Source organism: Leopardus geoffroyi, chromosome B3, assembly GCF_018350155.1.
Source record: "Leopardus geoffroyi isolate Oge1 chromosome B3, O.geoffroyi_Oge1_pat1.0, whole genome shotgun sequence".
Lineage (NCBI taxonomy): Eukaryota > Metazoa > Chordata > Mammalia > Carnivora > Felidae > Leopardus > Leopardus geoffroyi.
Window position 1 is genome coordinate 2,326,549 of NC_059337.1, and position 15,961 is coordinate 2,342,509.

At 50.1% G+C, this 15,961-nt stretch overlaps 1 protein-coding gene and 1 long non-coding RNA gene across 5 annotated transcripts in view; both read right to left on the minus strand.

Annotated features, from left to right (window-relative positions):
• The window catches only part of TMC3 (transmembrane channel like 3), a 41,143-nt gene that overhangs the window by 21,003 nt on the left and 4,179 nt on the right, over window positions 1–15,961 (minus strand). Inside the window, exons 3-9 of one of the 2 annotated variants that reach the window (XM_045448574.1) lie at window positions 15,003–15,078; window positions 8,848–8,929; window positions 5,532–5,638; window positions 4,453–4,551; window positions 4,210–4,352; window positions 2,838–2,985; window positions 1,938–1,978 (exon numbers count right to left, since the gene is read on the minus strand). In XM_045448574.1, the coding sequence (XP_045304530.1) occupies window positions 1,938–1,978; window positions 2,838–2,985; window positions 4,210–4,352; window positions 4,453–4,551; window positions 5,532–5,638; window positions 8,848–8,929; window positions 15,003–15,078 (696 nt within the window). The remainder of the gene's footprint in view (window positions 1–1,937; window positions 1,979–2,837; window positions 2,986–4,209; window positions 4,353–4,452; window positions 4,552–5,531; window positions 5,639–8,847; window positions 8,930–15,002; window positions 15,079–15,961) is intronic. The other variant, XM_045448575.1, reaches the window with a different exon arrangement.
• On the minus strand, window positions 80–1,245 carry LOC123582408. Of its 3 annotated transcripts, XR_006704363.1 has the most exons (3): window positions 1,121–1,245; window positions 871–965; window positions 80–243 (listed from the first exon to the last, which is right to left on the minus strand). It is a non-coding gene; the product is annotated as an uncharacterized LOC123582408 (long non-coding RNA). The 3 variants fall into 3 exon arrangements; XR_006704361.1 differs by having other exon boundaries at window positions 871–1,245; XR_006704362.1 differs by having other exon boundaries at window positions 80–554; window positions 871–1,245.

Sequence of the window (15,961 nt, forward strand, 5' to 3'; positions counted from 1 at the left end):
CCCCCTCCACATCAGTGGTGGCCCTTCATCATCTGTACGAGGGGGAAGCTCACCCCCAAATGATCTGATGAACGTCACCTTGTCTTTCTGTGCAGAACTTTAGATGAAGAGTCAGAACACTGCCAATGGAGGATCTGAGAGAGGGTGAGGTCCATTCATAGCGTCCTGTGCTTTCTTACCTGCTCCTGTGCCCAGACCACGCTGCCGTCATGGGTGGGGGCCAACCAGGGCGCCCAGGCCACGCTATGGTCATTGGGTGGGGGGGGGCAACCTGTTGGTCTCCGTGCTGACTGCGCCCAACAGCGCATGTGACGGGCACAGGCTGGGGTCGCCAGTCAAAGGTTAATTTCCCCCGTGTCTACCCAATCCTTCCGCGTCCTGTGATAATATCCTGGATGTCCCAGAAGGCCTATCTCGGGCCTATTCTCCCCGGGCTTTGGCAGCTGTGGGAAGATTCAGGAGTCGCTTGTGGAAGAGACTTGGGGAACAGGCTCTTCTTGCTGCTGATGTATTTGCTTCTCACGATGGGTCGTGCGTTATCTTGCAGTCAGACGCTGCAGTTTTTAAGTGTGGGGGGACAGCAAAATCACCTGCTAAGAATGTGGATCGTGGTGGCCCACGTCCAGACGGTCTAACTCAGGGAATCGGGGTGGGCCCCAAAGTGGTCGGCATGTTTTGTGCCCGGGGGGTGACAGTGATGGGTGGGTGCTCTCTGCCCTCTGAGAAGCTTCTATGGAGCCCCATTCTCGTTTCACAGGGGAGGAAGTGGAGGCCCAGAAGGGCAAGGGGACCGTCCCGGGTCGTGGGAGCTAAGGACGAAGGGAGAGTAGGCGCCCCTCCCCTGCCTCCCTGTGGGGAATCCCTTCCCACCTGCTTCCTCAGGGGCTTGCGTGGCCTTGCGCACCTCCCCACGTCCACGGCATGGCTCCGACAGGCTTTCTGCGTCACGGAAACGAATCCAGGGGCTAAAGACCCAGGGAGGATGTCAGAGAGTTGTCCCATGAGGACAGGTCACCGTCCCTTGGGGGATTGGCCCTTCCGTGTCAACTCTCTGGCTAAAGGGCCTCACCTCACCCAGACAGCCCTCAAATCCCAGAGAAGTTCAGATCTGAGCCATCACCTTGGAAGGCTTGTCGACAAGAATTGGGTACTGTTTGCGTCTTGTGACTTCTGGGATTTGTTGCTCGGGGACCTGGGTGGCGCAGTAGGTTGGGTGTCCGACTTCCGCTCAGGTCGTGATGTCGCGGTTTGTGGGTTCGGGCCCCGCGTCGGGCTCTGTGCTGACGGCTCGGAGCCTGGAGCCTGCGTCCGGTTCTGTGTCTCCCTCTCTCTCTGCCCCTCCCCCGCTCACGCTCTATCTCTCTTTCTTTCTCTCAAAAATAAATAACCATTAAAAAGAATAAAGTACTCTTTGCTTAATTTAGCAAACTAGAAATTGGTGCTAAAAATACCTCCTTTATTATCTAAGTAAAAGAACTCTCACCCTGTGGCCTGATCTAAGGAGGAAGGAGCCACCCTTGACTACTGCTACTGATCGATTAGATTACAGGCTTCCCACGTGTCACATTACTAGAAAGACGGATTTTACGAAGAAAGAAGAGGGGCGTCTGGACTGCTCAGTCAGTCAAATGTCCAATTCTTGGTTTCAGCTCAGCCCATGACCTTGCAGTTTGTGAGTTCGAGCCCTGCATCGGGCTCCATGCTGACCGTAGGGAACCTGCTTGGGATTCTCTCTCCCTTCTCTCTTTGGTCCTCACCTGCTCTCTCTCTCTCTCTCTCTCTGTCTCAAAACAAATAAATAAACTTAAAAATATTTTTAAAAACAAAGAAGAGCTACCTGACGATGTATGAAAATAAGATACAGATAGTTGGATCATTTTTGTGCCAAATTAAAGTAGCATTTCAACGAATGAAGCATGGGGAGTCTCCATACGTACGGGTTTTTACTTTTCTCCTTCTGTTCTTCCAGGATGGCCTCCTTTAAGGAAAGACACATTCAGTTAGAAGCTTAGCGTTACCATTAATCATAAGTCTTTAGAATTATTTCATGAAAAGAAATGATGAGTCAGTATCTGGAACCCCTCTGTGAGATGTTGTTGACATCAGTGCTTTGTATAATAATTAGATGAAAACGGAGGGGCGCCTGGGTGGCTCGGTTGGTTAATTGCCCAACTTCGGCTCAGGTCTGGACCTCGCCGTTCATGAGTTCGAGCCCCGCGTTGGGCTCTGTGCTCACAGCTCAGAGCCTGGAGCCTGCATCAGATTCTGTGTCTCCCCTCTCTCTGCCCCTCCCCTGCTTGCACGCTGTCTCTCTCTCTCTCTCTCAAAAATGAATAAACATTAAAAAATAATTAAATTAAAATAAATGCAGATGGGGGCTTGGGGAGACGAGGGGGCAGAGCATGTTATTTAATAAATGAAATGGTCTCATGGTGTTTCCCGAAAGGGGCAGCATTGAGCTGTCGGGTTGCTCAGTAGACCCGAGTCCCTGCGAGCTTCTAACTGCTTCCTCTCCTGAGCTACCGCTAAAGCTCACGTCGCCAACACGCGTGTATTTTTTCACTCACAAATTACCTGCAATATGGCGGCAATCCCTTATGCAAATTACCAGCAATGCACCAACTGAAATTTTCGGGGGATGAAATTTAGAAAATTAAAATAAAGAGTTTTTCGATGCCCCGTTCTGTATTCCACGGGATGGTGGGTGCACGGGGCCGGTCCCCTCGCCGAGGAGGACTCGGACTCTCGCGGAGGCCCAGGGGCTCCGCGGTCAAGGCTGCGGGCGAGGTCGGAGGACCCCTGACCGCCCTCGGCCCCCCCTGCGCCGCCCCACTCACCCTGATGCTGTTTACGATGGCGGCCGTTTTGCTCTCGGCGGCCTCCGGGTTTCCGATGAGGTAATCCCAGGCACAGAACACCCGCCAGCAGAACGTGTAGTTTTCATTGGAGGCTCTGGCGAGGCTCGTGCACGAGTTCTTGGCCATCCTGCAAGAGAGGAGCCGGGACGAGCATGTGAGGGCAGCGTCAGATGGGCCCCGGCCGCCCCTGGGGGTCCAGCGTCCCTCTTGTGCAAATGGCATTGGCCACTCTGGTGGCCGGGAGGTCACTGAAGGCATGTGTGCCCGGGGCCGGGCAGTGTGACTGTGAAATCAAGCTCTCCCTTGAGCTGACTTCGTCTTCCTGCCCGCTGAAGGGAGCCTGTCAGGCGCCTCCTGCCCATGACACCCTTGAGATGCCTCTGAAGGCAGGAGCTGCCGTCCCTCTTCCTTCAGACTGAAGGTCAAAGTCCCTCTGCCTTCAGACTGTCTCTGGTGATAAGCTTTTATCTGTTCTCTCTCCACAGTCCTTGCTCCTGAGTTTGCTCTCATCCATCTCTTAGATTGTAACATCGAGCAAAAGTCCTGTCCTCCAGGTGGGGGTTTTGAGGACCCCCCAGAAGCCAGGCTGGAAAGCTTCTTGCCAAGTGGAGGCCCCTGGGTCACTGTGCACCTTTTAGGCTTTTGTTTTTTGATGGTGATGGTGATGGTGCCCACGAGGCTGACAGAAGCAGCCGGTGAGCCACGCAGGGTGGGGCCAGGTTCTCCCTGGACTCCCAGCCCGTCAGTCAGTCCGCTGTGTCTGGCCCCAACACAGAAGCGGGGCGTGTGAAGGCTGGCAGGGCACCTGGCCGTCTTGGGAGCCAACCTGCCCATTTTAGTAATGAGGCCCAGGGAGGGGAAGTGAGTGGCTGTGGGTCTCGCGGTGGGGACGGCGCGGGACGCCTCACCCCCAGCCACTTCCTCCCACTGTCTTCCTCCCACTGTGTCTCCTCTCAGTGATGGACCGGTGCGCCAACCGCCTCATGACGCGGACGAGCCTGTCCCTTACCGAACTCGTAGCTCGGTCACAGGCCGACGTGCGGCCAACGGAGAATGTTTGGCTTTCTGCAAGCTCTGGTCACTTAGACCATCCTGTTCCTATCTCTGTCACCGCACTTCCTAAATTGCCTGAACTTACGTTAACTGGTAAGTCTGTGGGATTCTTGTCTCTCCAGACCCAACCCGGAGCCTGGCACACAGCTGCTGGTTAAAATGAGCACATCTCTCTTTAGCTTTGGTCCCCCCACCTACAAAGTGGGCACGGTTCTGCCTTCACGTTACACGGTATTGGCCAGCTTGCGATCACACGTATCACTCTCGGCATGTATTTGGAGGAACTGAGCAGCCATACTTTTTTAAGAGGATGATGAAGCTGTAAGCAAACACAGCCATGCCCACCAGGAAGTACGCCAAGGGCAGCCGGTAGCCCGCACTCCCGATCCTTCTCTCCCTGCCGTAATAGCCATAGAAGAGGACAGAGTACTGTAGGTAACCCTGCAAAGAGAGAACACTCAGTGTCACTTCCGGGCTCCAGAACTGTGGCCCCCGTTCAGCCCTCCCTCAAGATGAGAGTGCGACCCAGCCTCCACCTCACCCCCAGGGACCAGACGGTGTCCAGGTCTTGGGCAGACATAAAGCTCTCCGTGGGGATCGTCTTGCTGTCTGTGCTTCCGAAGGGCTGGCCCGCAATGAGCTGGTGGGAGAGAACAGGATGTCGTGGGATCCTCAGTGAGGGGAGGGGACCAGAAGAAAAGGGGTGGCCGATCCCCACGGCCTGTGACGGCATTGCACGTGTGAGATCTCTAGGGGCTGGATTTCTGTTGATTCTCACTGATGGAGAGGTAATCCTGGGTGGGCAGATTTTCTCTTCGCTTGATCAGCCCACCCGGGTATGCTGTCTCTGGGCTGGACGGGGCTTCTGCAGATGGGTTTTTGAGGTCACCGGGTTTCTTTGATGGCACGGAAAACAACCCCATTTACTTTGGGAGGACAAACGTTAGTTGAGAAGTGGGTTTTATTTGACCGGTGTCTGCACACTGGCCCAGATGCCGAATCTGGCCTGTCACCTCTTTTTGAACAGCCTAAGAGCTAAGAAGCGTTTTTGCATTTTTAAATGGTTGGAAAAGAATTAAAAGAATGATGTATTGTGACACTTAAGAACGATCTGAAAGTCAAATTTCAGTATCCACAAATAGAATTCGACTGGGGGCGCCTGGGTGGTTCAGTCGGTTGAGCGTCCGACTTCAGCTCAGGTCGTGATCTTGAGGTTCATGGATTCAAGCCCCGCATCAGGGCTCTGTGCTGACAGCTCGAAGCCTGGAGCCCGCTTCGGATTCTGTGTCTCCCTCTCTCTCTGCCCCTCCCCTGCTCACTCTCGCTCTCTCAAAAATAAACACACATCGAAAAAAAATTTAAAAAAAAAATAGAATTCTACTGGAACACAGCCACACTGTTCATGTGCTGTCCGTGGCCACTTTCACACCGCGTGGCAGACAGAAGGGGTGTGACAGGGGCCGCGTGGCCCCGCAAAGGCTGAGCTATTTACTAGCTGGCCCTCCACAGGAAAAGTTTGCTTGAATACAAGGATGATGAGGGGAGTCGTGTTATGAAACTGCTGTGACATCTCTTGTTTTTAACGACTGGCATTTTTATCTCTCCTGGACTAGTTCTTACCTCTGGAATGACGATAAAAGCACCTGTCATGATTGTGAGCACAATATTAATTCCAAATAACCATCTCAAGAATATGAAGTAGGAGGCAACACCAGATCCAAAATGACCTAAAGAAAGACAAGATAATGAGAACGATTAAAGAAAAAACCAAAAAACCAAAAAAACCCGAAAAACCCAAGACAAACAAACAGAAAATCCCCCCACGCACACAAAAACCAAAAACCAAAAACCAAAACAGTATAAACAGGATGAACAATATGAAACCCTCACGGTGCAAAGTTCTCTGTAAGCAACGTTGCAGTTGTTTGTGTATCGGGCACAGACCAAGAAGGCCAACTGGGGTGTTCCCCCAAAATACTCATTTACGTGGGTCAAGATGTTCCCTGGTATTTCCAGTTATAAGCACACAAAAAAAATCCCTAATTTCATAATTTCCCTAATGACATATTCATTATGTCATTATACTTCAAATTCATTATGTCAAAATACTTCTGAAATACTCGTCAAATTTACAACATTTCATGTATGTTCAGAAGAACATCAGCATCTTTTGAGGGGAGCCTGGGTGGCTCAGTCGGTTGGGGGTCTGACTCTTGACTTCTACTCAGGTCATAATCCCAGGGTGGTGAGATCGAGTCCCGAATCTGGCTTTGCACTGGGAGCCTGTGTGGGGATTCTCCCTCTCCCTCTGTTCCTCTCCCCTGCTCATGTGCTCTCCCTATAAAAATAAAATTAAAAAAACCCAACTCTTTTAAAAAAAGAATCAACATCTTTTGAGAATTTGATATATATATATATTTCATTTGTTATAGTTTTGAGCATTCCCAGGATTTTTCTTAGAATTCTTTTGTCTTAATTTCAAGATATATAGCAATTGGCTAGATGTTAACATTAGGGGAAACTGGGTAAAGGAATTATAGAAACTCCTTACAACTTTCCTATATACCTACACTTTCCTATATATTTTATTCTAAATAAAAAGTGTATTCAAAACCTAATTTCTATTAAGAAGATAAGGGTGTGTGTGATTTGTACCATACTTAAAAAAAAATCCCCTGAATTTGTATTTCAAATTTAGTTTACATTGGTCACAATAAATAGGAAAACACAAAACATCACAAAGAAAAAAAAAACATTACCTATTCTAGAACACTAAATTAAAATTACTGTTAGAGTTTCTGGGGCCCCTGGGTGGCTCGCTCAGTCGATTAAGCATCCGACTTCGGCTCAGGTCATGATCTCGCGGTTTGTGAGTTCAAGCCCCGAGTCGGGCTCTGTGCTGACGGCTCGGATCCTGAAGCCTGCTTCAGATTCTGTGTCTGTCTCTCTCTCTCTGCTCCTCCCAGGCTCATGCTCTCTCTCTCTCTCTGTCTCTCAATAATAAACGTTAAAAAAATTTTTTTTAAATTACCATTAGAGTTTCTAACAAGCTTTTCGTGTGACCTCTCATTATTATTCTCCACGTATAGGTTTTTTTGTATAAAATTGGCATCTGTCTACAACATGCATCTTGAGTTATTAATTCTTATCAGCATTTTCTCACGCAAAAAAAAATTCTTCCATGAAATAAAGTGTATTGCTTCATCAGCTGAATTTTCCGTAGTTTACTTAACCTCGCCCCACTCCCGGCCATTTCGGAAGTTTCTGACTTTTCACTTGGTGGGGGATTCACTGGGGTGAATAAGTCTGCCATAGACCATTTCTGCCCAAGGTCAGGGCACACTGGGCAAGTGCTCTCTGGAGAAAGGGAGTGTGGGGGGGTCAGGGCAGGTCAGGGGAAAGGGCCAAGCAAAGATACGGTGCTGGAGCCTGGCTTCCGCCGATCCCCCGGCGGATCCTGGAAGGCAGATTGCACAACACGGTGGGTTGGCCCCACTCGGCGCAAGGAGCTGGACTTCGTCCATCACGGCCTCTGGGCCCTCGGCTGGGGCAGGTGATGTGTGCCCCGCATCTGGAACAGTGTTGGCCCAGGGCGGCGCTCCGGAGACCTGGGGTGGGGGGTGGGGTGGAGGGGTGGGGGGGGAGGGGCAGCCGTGAGTCACAGCATCCACACCCAGAGCTGCTGGGAAAAGCTGGACCAGCCAAGTCGAGAAATCCGGGTGGGGCGCTGACTTTGTCCGCCTGCACTGATTTTGTCGTGGGTCTCGTTTCTTCTGTCGTTAAGGGATGGGGGAGTTTTATCGAAGGGCACAAACAGCATGAAGGTTTTTGCTACAAATTTTAACTTTCCCCCGGGGGGACGCCTTCCCAGTGGGCAGTCCCGCCCATCGCGTGTGCCGGTGCTAAATTCCACCGAAATGCCGAAAATGGGCTTTTCTCCCTTTGACTCTCAGCTTTGCTGTCTCAAGGATGCAGGTCGCCTTTATAGGTGACCAAATGCAGCCCTCTCTTCCTTGATGATTTCCTTCTTCACCTTCGGGATTGGACGGGCTTCTGTCCTGATCCATTCGGAGATCACACGCTCTCTCTTAATTCTTTCGTGGTTTCCCTATTTTATGTTTAATAGCTAATGGGACTTTAAGTGGAGGATGTAACAGAACTCTGTAAGAATCCAGTGTATCTGCAGTGCTGTGCTACAGATTCAAGGGCGGTAGTGTTCCTCATGTACTTGAACCCTTTGGTTACGCAAGCTCACGTGCATCGTCAAACAAAATTTTTTTTCGACGCGTCTTCTGGGTGGTTTTCTTCCATATACGTTTCACGATCATCTTGTTGAGTACAGAAAAGTAGAAAACTGCGTTGAGGTTTTTGCCGCAATTGCTGGAAACCTGTGACGTGAAGTGACGTTAAGTGACGTTAAGAAGGTCCACATCTTCCAAACCTGAAGTCACCTGTGCCTCTCACAAGACTCTTGAAACACGTGGTGGCCCAAGTTTACAGCTTCCTTCGTTTCAGACCCACTGTTGAGTTTGTTCCTGGCGTTGTGTGCTCTGTGTTGTGTGTGTGTGTTGTGTGAGCAAGTTTAGAATATGTTTTCTAAATGGTGCCACTCACCCCCAAGAAAATGCAGATTTCTGAGTTTTGGTTTGGCAAATGCTCACATCAACCTTGTGCAGTTTTCCACCTGCTCCTTCTGGGTCTGTGTCGGGTCCGAGTCACGAACGACCCGTGAGCCGCAGCGAATGTGGGACAGCTGTCGTCCGGGGAAGCGGCGGACAGACGCCTTCCGTCTCCACCGTCCCGCGTCCAGCCCGGCGCCTCACCACGCGCAGGGCGAGGACCAGGACACGGAGCCCCTTCTCGGGCCACGCTGTCGTCTGGCCACTGGCAGGGCCTCCCCGCTGCCCCTCCCCACCCCCCGAGCGCCCACACTTACTCTCGATTTTCTTTATCCTCATTTCCCAGGGGATGAAGGTGACCATGAAGTTACAGGCCCCACGAGCAAATTTCCGCCAGAGCTGGAAAGGAGGGAGCAGGGTTAGCGGGCTTCGCATTTATCAGGATGGCAGTGACATCGTGATGCTAAGGTCCCTGGTGGAGGAGAGGTTCCCGGACATGCCTGTGATTATGACGTCATAGGACTTGAGGCCACACTAGGACCAGAGCAGCCCTGTCCGCTCTTGGTAGGGTGACGACACCTGCTTGGGACCTGAGCTGCGGCGTCTGTATCGACGTGCGTGTGGTCCAGGGTCACAGGCTCCCTTATTCCTACCGTTCCCGCCCTGGGGACTAACAACAGTGGAAATCACTTGAGGAGTGATGTCCACTCTGGGGCGGGGGCCCAGGAGTCCGCATGGCCAGCAAACTGCCCCGGTGACCACAATTCCCCGCTTGGGGGATGAGAGTCTAGAACATACGCCAAGCACGAGCCCTGCCCGCCGTGTGCCTCCCGTCCCGCACCTGTGCTGGTCTCCTGCCCTCTCTCCTGGCAGAGGCCGCCAGCGGGGAGATCTGCAAATTCGTCTTGTGTGTGTAAGAGGCAACTGCCAAGAGTTCAAGCTCTCTCTCTCTCTTTTTTTTTTTTTTCCTCTCTCTCTTTCCTCTGAGGAAAATAAAGCACAGCGCGCTGGGACTCCAGCCGCTCCCTCACAATGTTGGCAGGCTGTCCATTTTAACACACAAACAATCCGGGCTTGTGTTGGAAGCAAATGATATCACCGCGGAAAGAAGGGCTCCAAATGCAATTATAGGATTCTGAAGTCTGAGACAGTGCGCGGTCCTGATGCTTGAACGCACGATCGTGCCGTTCGGGTTGTGCCTGCCAAGGCCAGCCACGTGAAACGCAAATCTGTTCGAGTTTCACCAGACATTGTAATTGTTGGTCTTCTGTTCATGACCCAAGACGCAGCTCAGACCTAACCACGCCCGTGATGCGTCCGCACAGGGTCTCTGGAGAGAGGCAGACCCTGCTCCCTGCAAACTTCCCGGCCATCGACATTCTCGTCACGCTCAGCTCATCCTACCTCGTGCTGCCCTTCGGTGTTTTTTTGTTTTTGTTTTTTTCCCGTGGCTTATGTCCTTTGGCACGGAGGCGAAGACCAAAGCTTTCGCTGTGTTGTCCCTGCAGCAGGCAGAGGCAGGGTGCTCACACATCCTCGGGGGAGGGTTTGGTGTTGGAAAGCATCTGAGTCTCTGGCCCGCAGTGAAGTCCTGCGGTGTAAACAGCCCTGGAGGAGGGCCCCAGACCTGAGGCCATCTCCAGCTCAACCGCTACCCTACCGCGCGCTCCTGGGAAAGGCGTTTTCTTTCAAGGTCCTCTTCGGTCCAAGAAGTGGGCTTTGATCAGTGGTATTCAGAGTTACTCTTCCAATGAGAATTTCAGTGCATGAAATTTTAGTGCATGAAACAGACTAACGCAGAGCAATTTTTCCAAGTGGGAGATGCAAAACCTCCTCCCCCCCGCCTCTGGTGCTCATGTGACAAGTCAGGGGCCCCGAACTCAGCTTCAAGGCCGCCAGACCCTCAACGCTCGTTCTGGTGATGACGGTCTGCCCTAGCCTTCTAAAGGAGCTTCCTTGAAACATGTGATTTGTTATGACCAAGATTCCATAAGGCATGGGAAAAAACACCTGATTCTCTGATGATGTGCACCAAATCTCCATGGAAAACCTGAAACTCTGAAATGATTTGAGATTTTAAGAGCAGAGCAAAAACAAAACAAAGCAAAACCAGGAGCCAGACTTGGAAGAAATGGGTCTTAATTGTGGGCCTGGGTTACTGAGTCTGGTAAGACTCCGTACCAAATAAGCCCATTCTTTCCTCTTTGGGAAGTCTTGTAAGTTCACCTGGAATGTGTGTTCTAACCACACGAATGCTAGTTTATGAAAAATGCATTCATCCAGAGCATGTCCTGAGCACTGTGTGTGTTTCTAGTACAGCGGATGCAAGTCGACAAGACACGTAAGACGTCAGCTGGCACTGAGCTTGCATCCAGATAGAGGGAAGGCAACGAAAGAGTCAACGCCACCGTGGGACGTGGTCCATTAGGACTGGAGGAGAGAGCTCTTTTAAACAAGGGGGTCAGGAAAGGTCTATCTGCAGAGGTCATACTTGAGCTGAGACTTGAATGAAAAGAAATCGGTGGAGGAGCTCTCTAGGAGGGCAGGACAGCATGTAATCCGCGAGTTAGCATGTGCTGGACATTTTACAGCAGAGGATGGAAGGGGGGAGGTGGGGTAGATCCAACAGGTAGGCAATGGCCAGATCAGTTGGGTCATGGGAAGGAGTGAGATTTAACTCTAAGTATAATGAATGCCTATCTGTGTCTCTATCTATTATCTATCTATCTATCTATCTATCTATTATCTCTTTATCATCTCTCCATCCATCCATCCATCATCTCTCTATCAGCTATCATCTCTCCATCCATCAATCCATGGACCCATCTATTTATCTATCATCTATTATCTATCTATCTATCTATCTATCTACCTAGCTATCATCTATCAATTATCTATCAACCATCTATCTATCATCTGTTTATCACCTATCTATCTATCTATCTATCATCTCTCCATTCATCCATCCATCCATCCACCCATCTATTTATTTATATCGTCTATCTCTCTATCAATCAATCATCTATCATCTATCTATCTATCTATCTATCATCTCTCCATTCGTCCATCCATCCACCCATCCATCATCTATCTCTCTATCAATTATCTATCTATCTATCATCTCTCTATGTATCTGTCATCTCTCTATCTATAATCTCTCCATCCATCCATCTATCGTATCTATCTATCTATCATCTCTCCATCATCTGTCCATCCATCCACCCATCTATTTATCTATATCTATCTATCTATCTATCTATCTATCTATCTTCTATCTATCTATCATCTCTCCATCATCCACCCATCCATCCACCCATCTATTTATCTATATCTATCTATCTATCTATCTGTCTATGTTTTAAGTAAGGAAACAGTTTAAACAGTTTAAGTAAACAGTTTACTGTTTCAAGGATTGCCTGGGCTCCTGCACAGAGGAGAATGGATTATAGGGGGACGTGTGCGAAAGCAGTAGAACCTTCCAAGAGGCCAATCAGCCTATATACCATCATAGGCGGGTGCTAAATCATGCCATGCAGGCTCTAGGGAAGGGTGACCTCCCTTGTGGGTATTGCATGAAAAACAAAGGACGTAGAATATCAGAACCAGAAAGAATCTTGAGAATCACACGTGAACACCAAAGTCAGAGCAGGGAAACGATGGCAGAGAGACTTGGGTGTCCTCCCTCCTGCCGCAGTGACTTCTCGGGTCCCGGAGGCCCCACCCACTCAGACCTTGCTTCCGTAAGAAACAGGGACACCTGCTGGCACTGAAGGAGGACTGCCTGTAAGCAGGCTCAGGTGGAGACCCAGGGGGGCGAGGACACAGGCAGGACACCGGGGAGGGCCCCCCAGGATGCCTTGTGCTCTGCAGCCGGGACTCCCAGAACAGGACAGAGTGGAGCCCTTGGGAGTGGTGACCGGATCTCAGTGCCAGGAGTCACGGGACAATGGGTAGCCCGTGACACAAAACGTACTATTTGGAAAACAGTCGCATCTTCGTCGGACAAACCAAGGACTATAAACAGATGGGCTGCGGGCTAGATGGCTTCTGTTTTCTCTCTGCGGCAGCTGGAGTGGGTGCTGGTCCTCCGTGGTTCATGTCAAAATTTCCAGTGTAAAAAATGATAGAGGCTTCTGCGTGGCTCCGTCGGTGAAGCGGCCGACTCTTGATTTCGGCTCAGGTCATGATCTCACGTTTGTGAGTTCGAGTCCCACCTTGAGCTCTGTGCTGACAGTGCAGAGGCTACTTTGGGATTCTTTCTCCCTCTCTGCCCCTCCCCCACTCCCACTCTCTCTCTCAAAATAAAAAAAAGAAATACACATACAAAGGCGGAGGAATGTTGTTCCGAACAGGGAGGGGAGGAACCAAAGCATGAAGAAGACACGCGAAAGGGGGACCTGTCCTTGACCCTTTACTGCACCCCCCAGAAGGCGGAAGTGACCCAGTCGGGACATGATCCCAGGGCCTGGGACAAAGCGTGGCGCGTGGATTAAACTGAGCTGGATTGAACCCCTTTCTGCAGGGCCATTGCTCCTGCAAAGGTGCCACCGAGCACCTTTGGGCAGCCCGTCTCTAGGTGAGGCTGGGAATTCTGGTTCCCCTTCTCATTCTGGAAACCCTGAGTCTAGTAAGTCAGCCCCTTGTCGAATTACACCTTTAATCCTTACTGATGTCACTGTGGCTAAAAGGTGCTGTGCTTTTCACTCATATATATTACAGGTTGTCTGAATACGACCTTCTAGGATTTTCCAAGAGACTTCCCACTGCATTGCAGGCCATCTGTGTAGGGAAAATGAGGGAGCCGGGCGGCACATATGCTTAGCATTAAAAAGATAATTTTGTTAAATGTATTTATTGCATGAGCCCCATCATAGCCTGACAGGCATAAGCACTCAGGGGTAATTTTCGTCCTAGGAATAGATTAGGGTTTTCAGGCACAGTCTGTGCAAAGGAAGAAGAAAGCCAAGGCAGAGCCTTGAGGACCCTTTGCGACTTTATCTAATTTTTCAGTTACGTAAAATTTAGGACCAGCTTTAATTAAAAAAAGTTTTTTACATTTATTTATTTTTGAGAGACAGAGAGAGAGAGAGAGAGAGAGCACAAGTGGGGGAGGGGCAGAGAGAGAGGGAGACACAGAATCCAAAGCGGGTTCCAGGCTCCGAGCTGTCGGCACAGAGCCCGACGCGGGGCTCGAACCCACCAACTGTGAGGTCGTAACCCGAGCCAAAGTTGGACGCCCAACCGACAGAGCTACCCAGGCGCTCTGTGACCAGCTTTAATTTAAACTTCATTAAGGATTTTGTTGGTTTGTTTCAGAGAATCTGAAAAGAGTGCATTTGTCAGCTCTTATCTGTTAAAATATAACCAACTTAAAAAAAAATACAATATCCAATGTTGGCAAAAATATGAAGGCAGGAAAACTTGTCATGCATGGCAAGGGGAACTATCAAGGGTTTTGGAAAATAAGTTAATATTTATCAAGAGCCAGAGCACCTCGATGGCTCAGTGGGTTAAGTGTCCAACTCTTGATTTCAGCTCAGGTCACGATCACACGGTTTGTGAGTTCAAGCCCTGCACGGGGCTCTGTGCTGACAGTGTGGGGCCTGCTCGGGACTCTCTCCCTCTCTCTCTCTCTGCCCCTTCCCTGCTCAAAGGAAGTAAATAAACTTTAGGAAAAAAAAATACTTGAATATTTATTTATTCAAAGTAAATAAATAAACTTTAGGAAAAAAAAATACTTATCAAGAGCCAAAAAACGAATTTTACTTTTCTACACTGATTATAGTTCCCAGGAAAGGAACTGGGAGACAACATGTGTAAAACGTTCAGAGCAACACGGAAAAATCCTTGTGTTATGGGGTTAAGTGAAAAAACGTTTGTACGCTGTGATTACTCTGTGTGAAAATTATAGACTCAGTGACTGAAATGTGAGCTCTAGAAAAAGATACTACATGCGAGGATGATTTTTTTCCTTTGGCTTCTGAACATTTATGGGAATGATCGCAATGTCTCTCTAAACAGATCATTGCAATTAGATACTAAAATTTAGCTTTAAGGGGCTGAATGGGAAAAATAACAAACAAAAAACATAGCACTGAGTTCTCAAATAAGCCCTGGGATAGATCTATAACGTTCCCATTACAAGACACGCTGTAAATAAAACTTACACGTACGGGAGGGAGGAAGTCAGGAAAAATGCTAGATCATTCTCTCGAGGGAAGACAGCCTTTCTGGGATGAGTCAGGGTCATGTACCCAGGGTTTACCCAGGGTCATGTACAAATGGTGAGTGATGGCCTCAGGGACTAAAGTCCAAGTTCTGGGACATGCAGACCCTCCAGGGACCAGCATCGCTCTAGGGCTGTAACGACTGATGCGCACAGCCGATGTGTAATGGCAAGCACAATGTCACGCACCTTCCTGGCCCCGAGGCCACAGGGAGGGGTGGGATCGCCATGCGTACACACTCTCACCTCTGCACCTGCCGCTTGGTATCCTCGGGTCCTGGTCAGCCTCCCTTCGAACTTCAGCACAATCTCCTTTGCTCGCCTGAGACAAGAGAGCGACGACAGTGAGCACAATTCTGGCACCACTGGAATTGTGGCGAAACGTGTGAAAGCGTGACAGGAGCAGGTGGCCAAACGTGAGGGACAAGATACTGTGGCAGGGGGCCGGCTATGAAAATACGCAAACCGTTCACTTCCTGGCTTCCAGCGGCCAGAGGGCTCCCTTACCAAATATTTTCCGGAAAACAAAACAAAACAAAACAATTTAAAAGGATACATTTACAGAAAATGATGAGTTAATGCCCAAATGAGTTGCAACTGAATTTCTTTTTTTTAAACATTTTTTTAAAAAAATTCACCTATTTTGAGAGAGCGAGCGCGTGAGCAGGGGAGGGGCAGAGAGAGAGGCAGAGAGAGAATCCCAAGCAGGCTCCGGGCTGTCGGTTCAGAGCCCGGCATGGGGCTTGAACTCAGGAACCGCAAGATCACAACCTGAGCCGAGATCAAGAGTCGGACGCTTAACGGGCGGTACCCCCCTGGGCGCCCTACAGCTGAATTTCTTAAAGCCCTCCCCTGATTCCGGTTGTTGGCCGGGAATCGTGAGCGTTGGAAGTCCCGGCAGCGGGTGCTAGCACCTCGGCCCCTCACTTAACCTCGGCGGCCGCTCCCTGCAGCCCTCGCGTCTGGAATTGAAGGTCAGACCTAGTTTCGGAGAGCCCGCTTCAGGGAGGGGGTCGTGGGTGGTTACGGCTGCGTCTTCCCTCCCGCAAACAAACTGCTGACACACGCTGACCAGTGTGGTGGGTTGACCCGATGTCTCCACCTACATGATTCATCCCTGCAGTGGACCGAAGTCCCCGGGAAGGACGGTCAAACCCACACCTAAATGAACAGCAGGGTTAGACAATCCCCGTTGGCGCTAATGG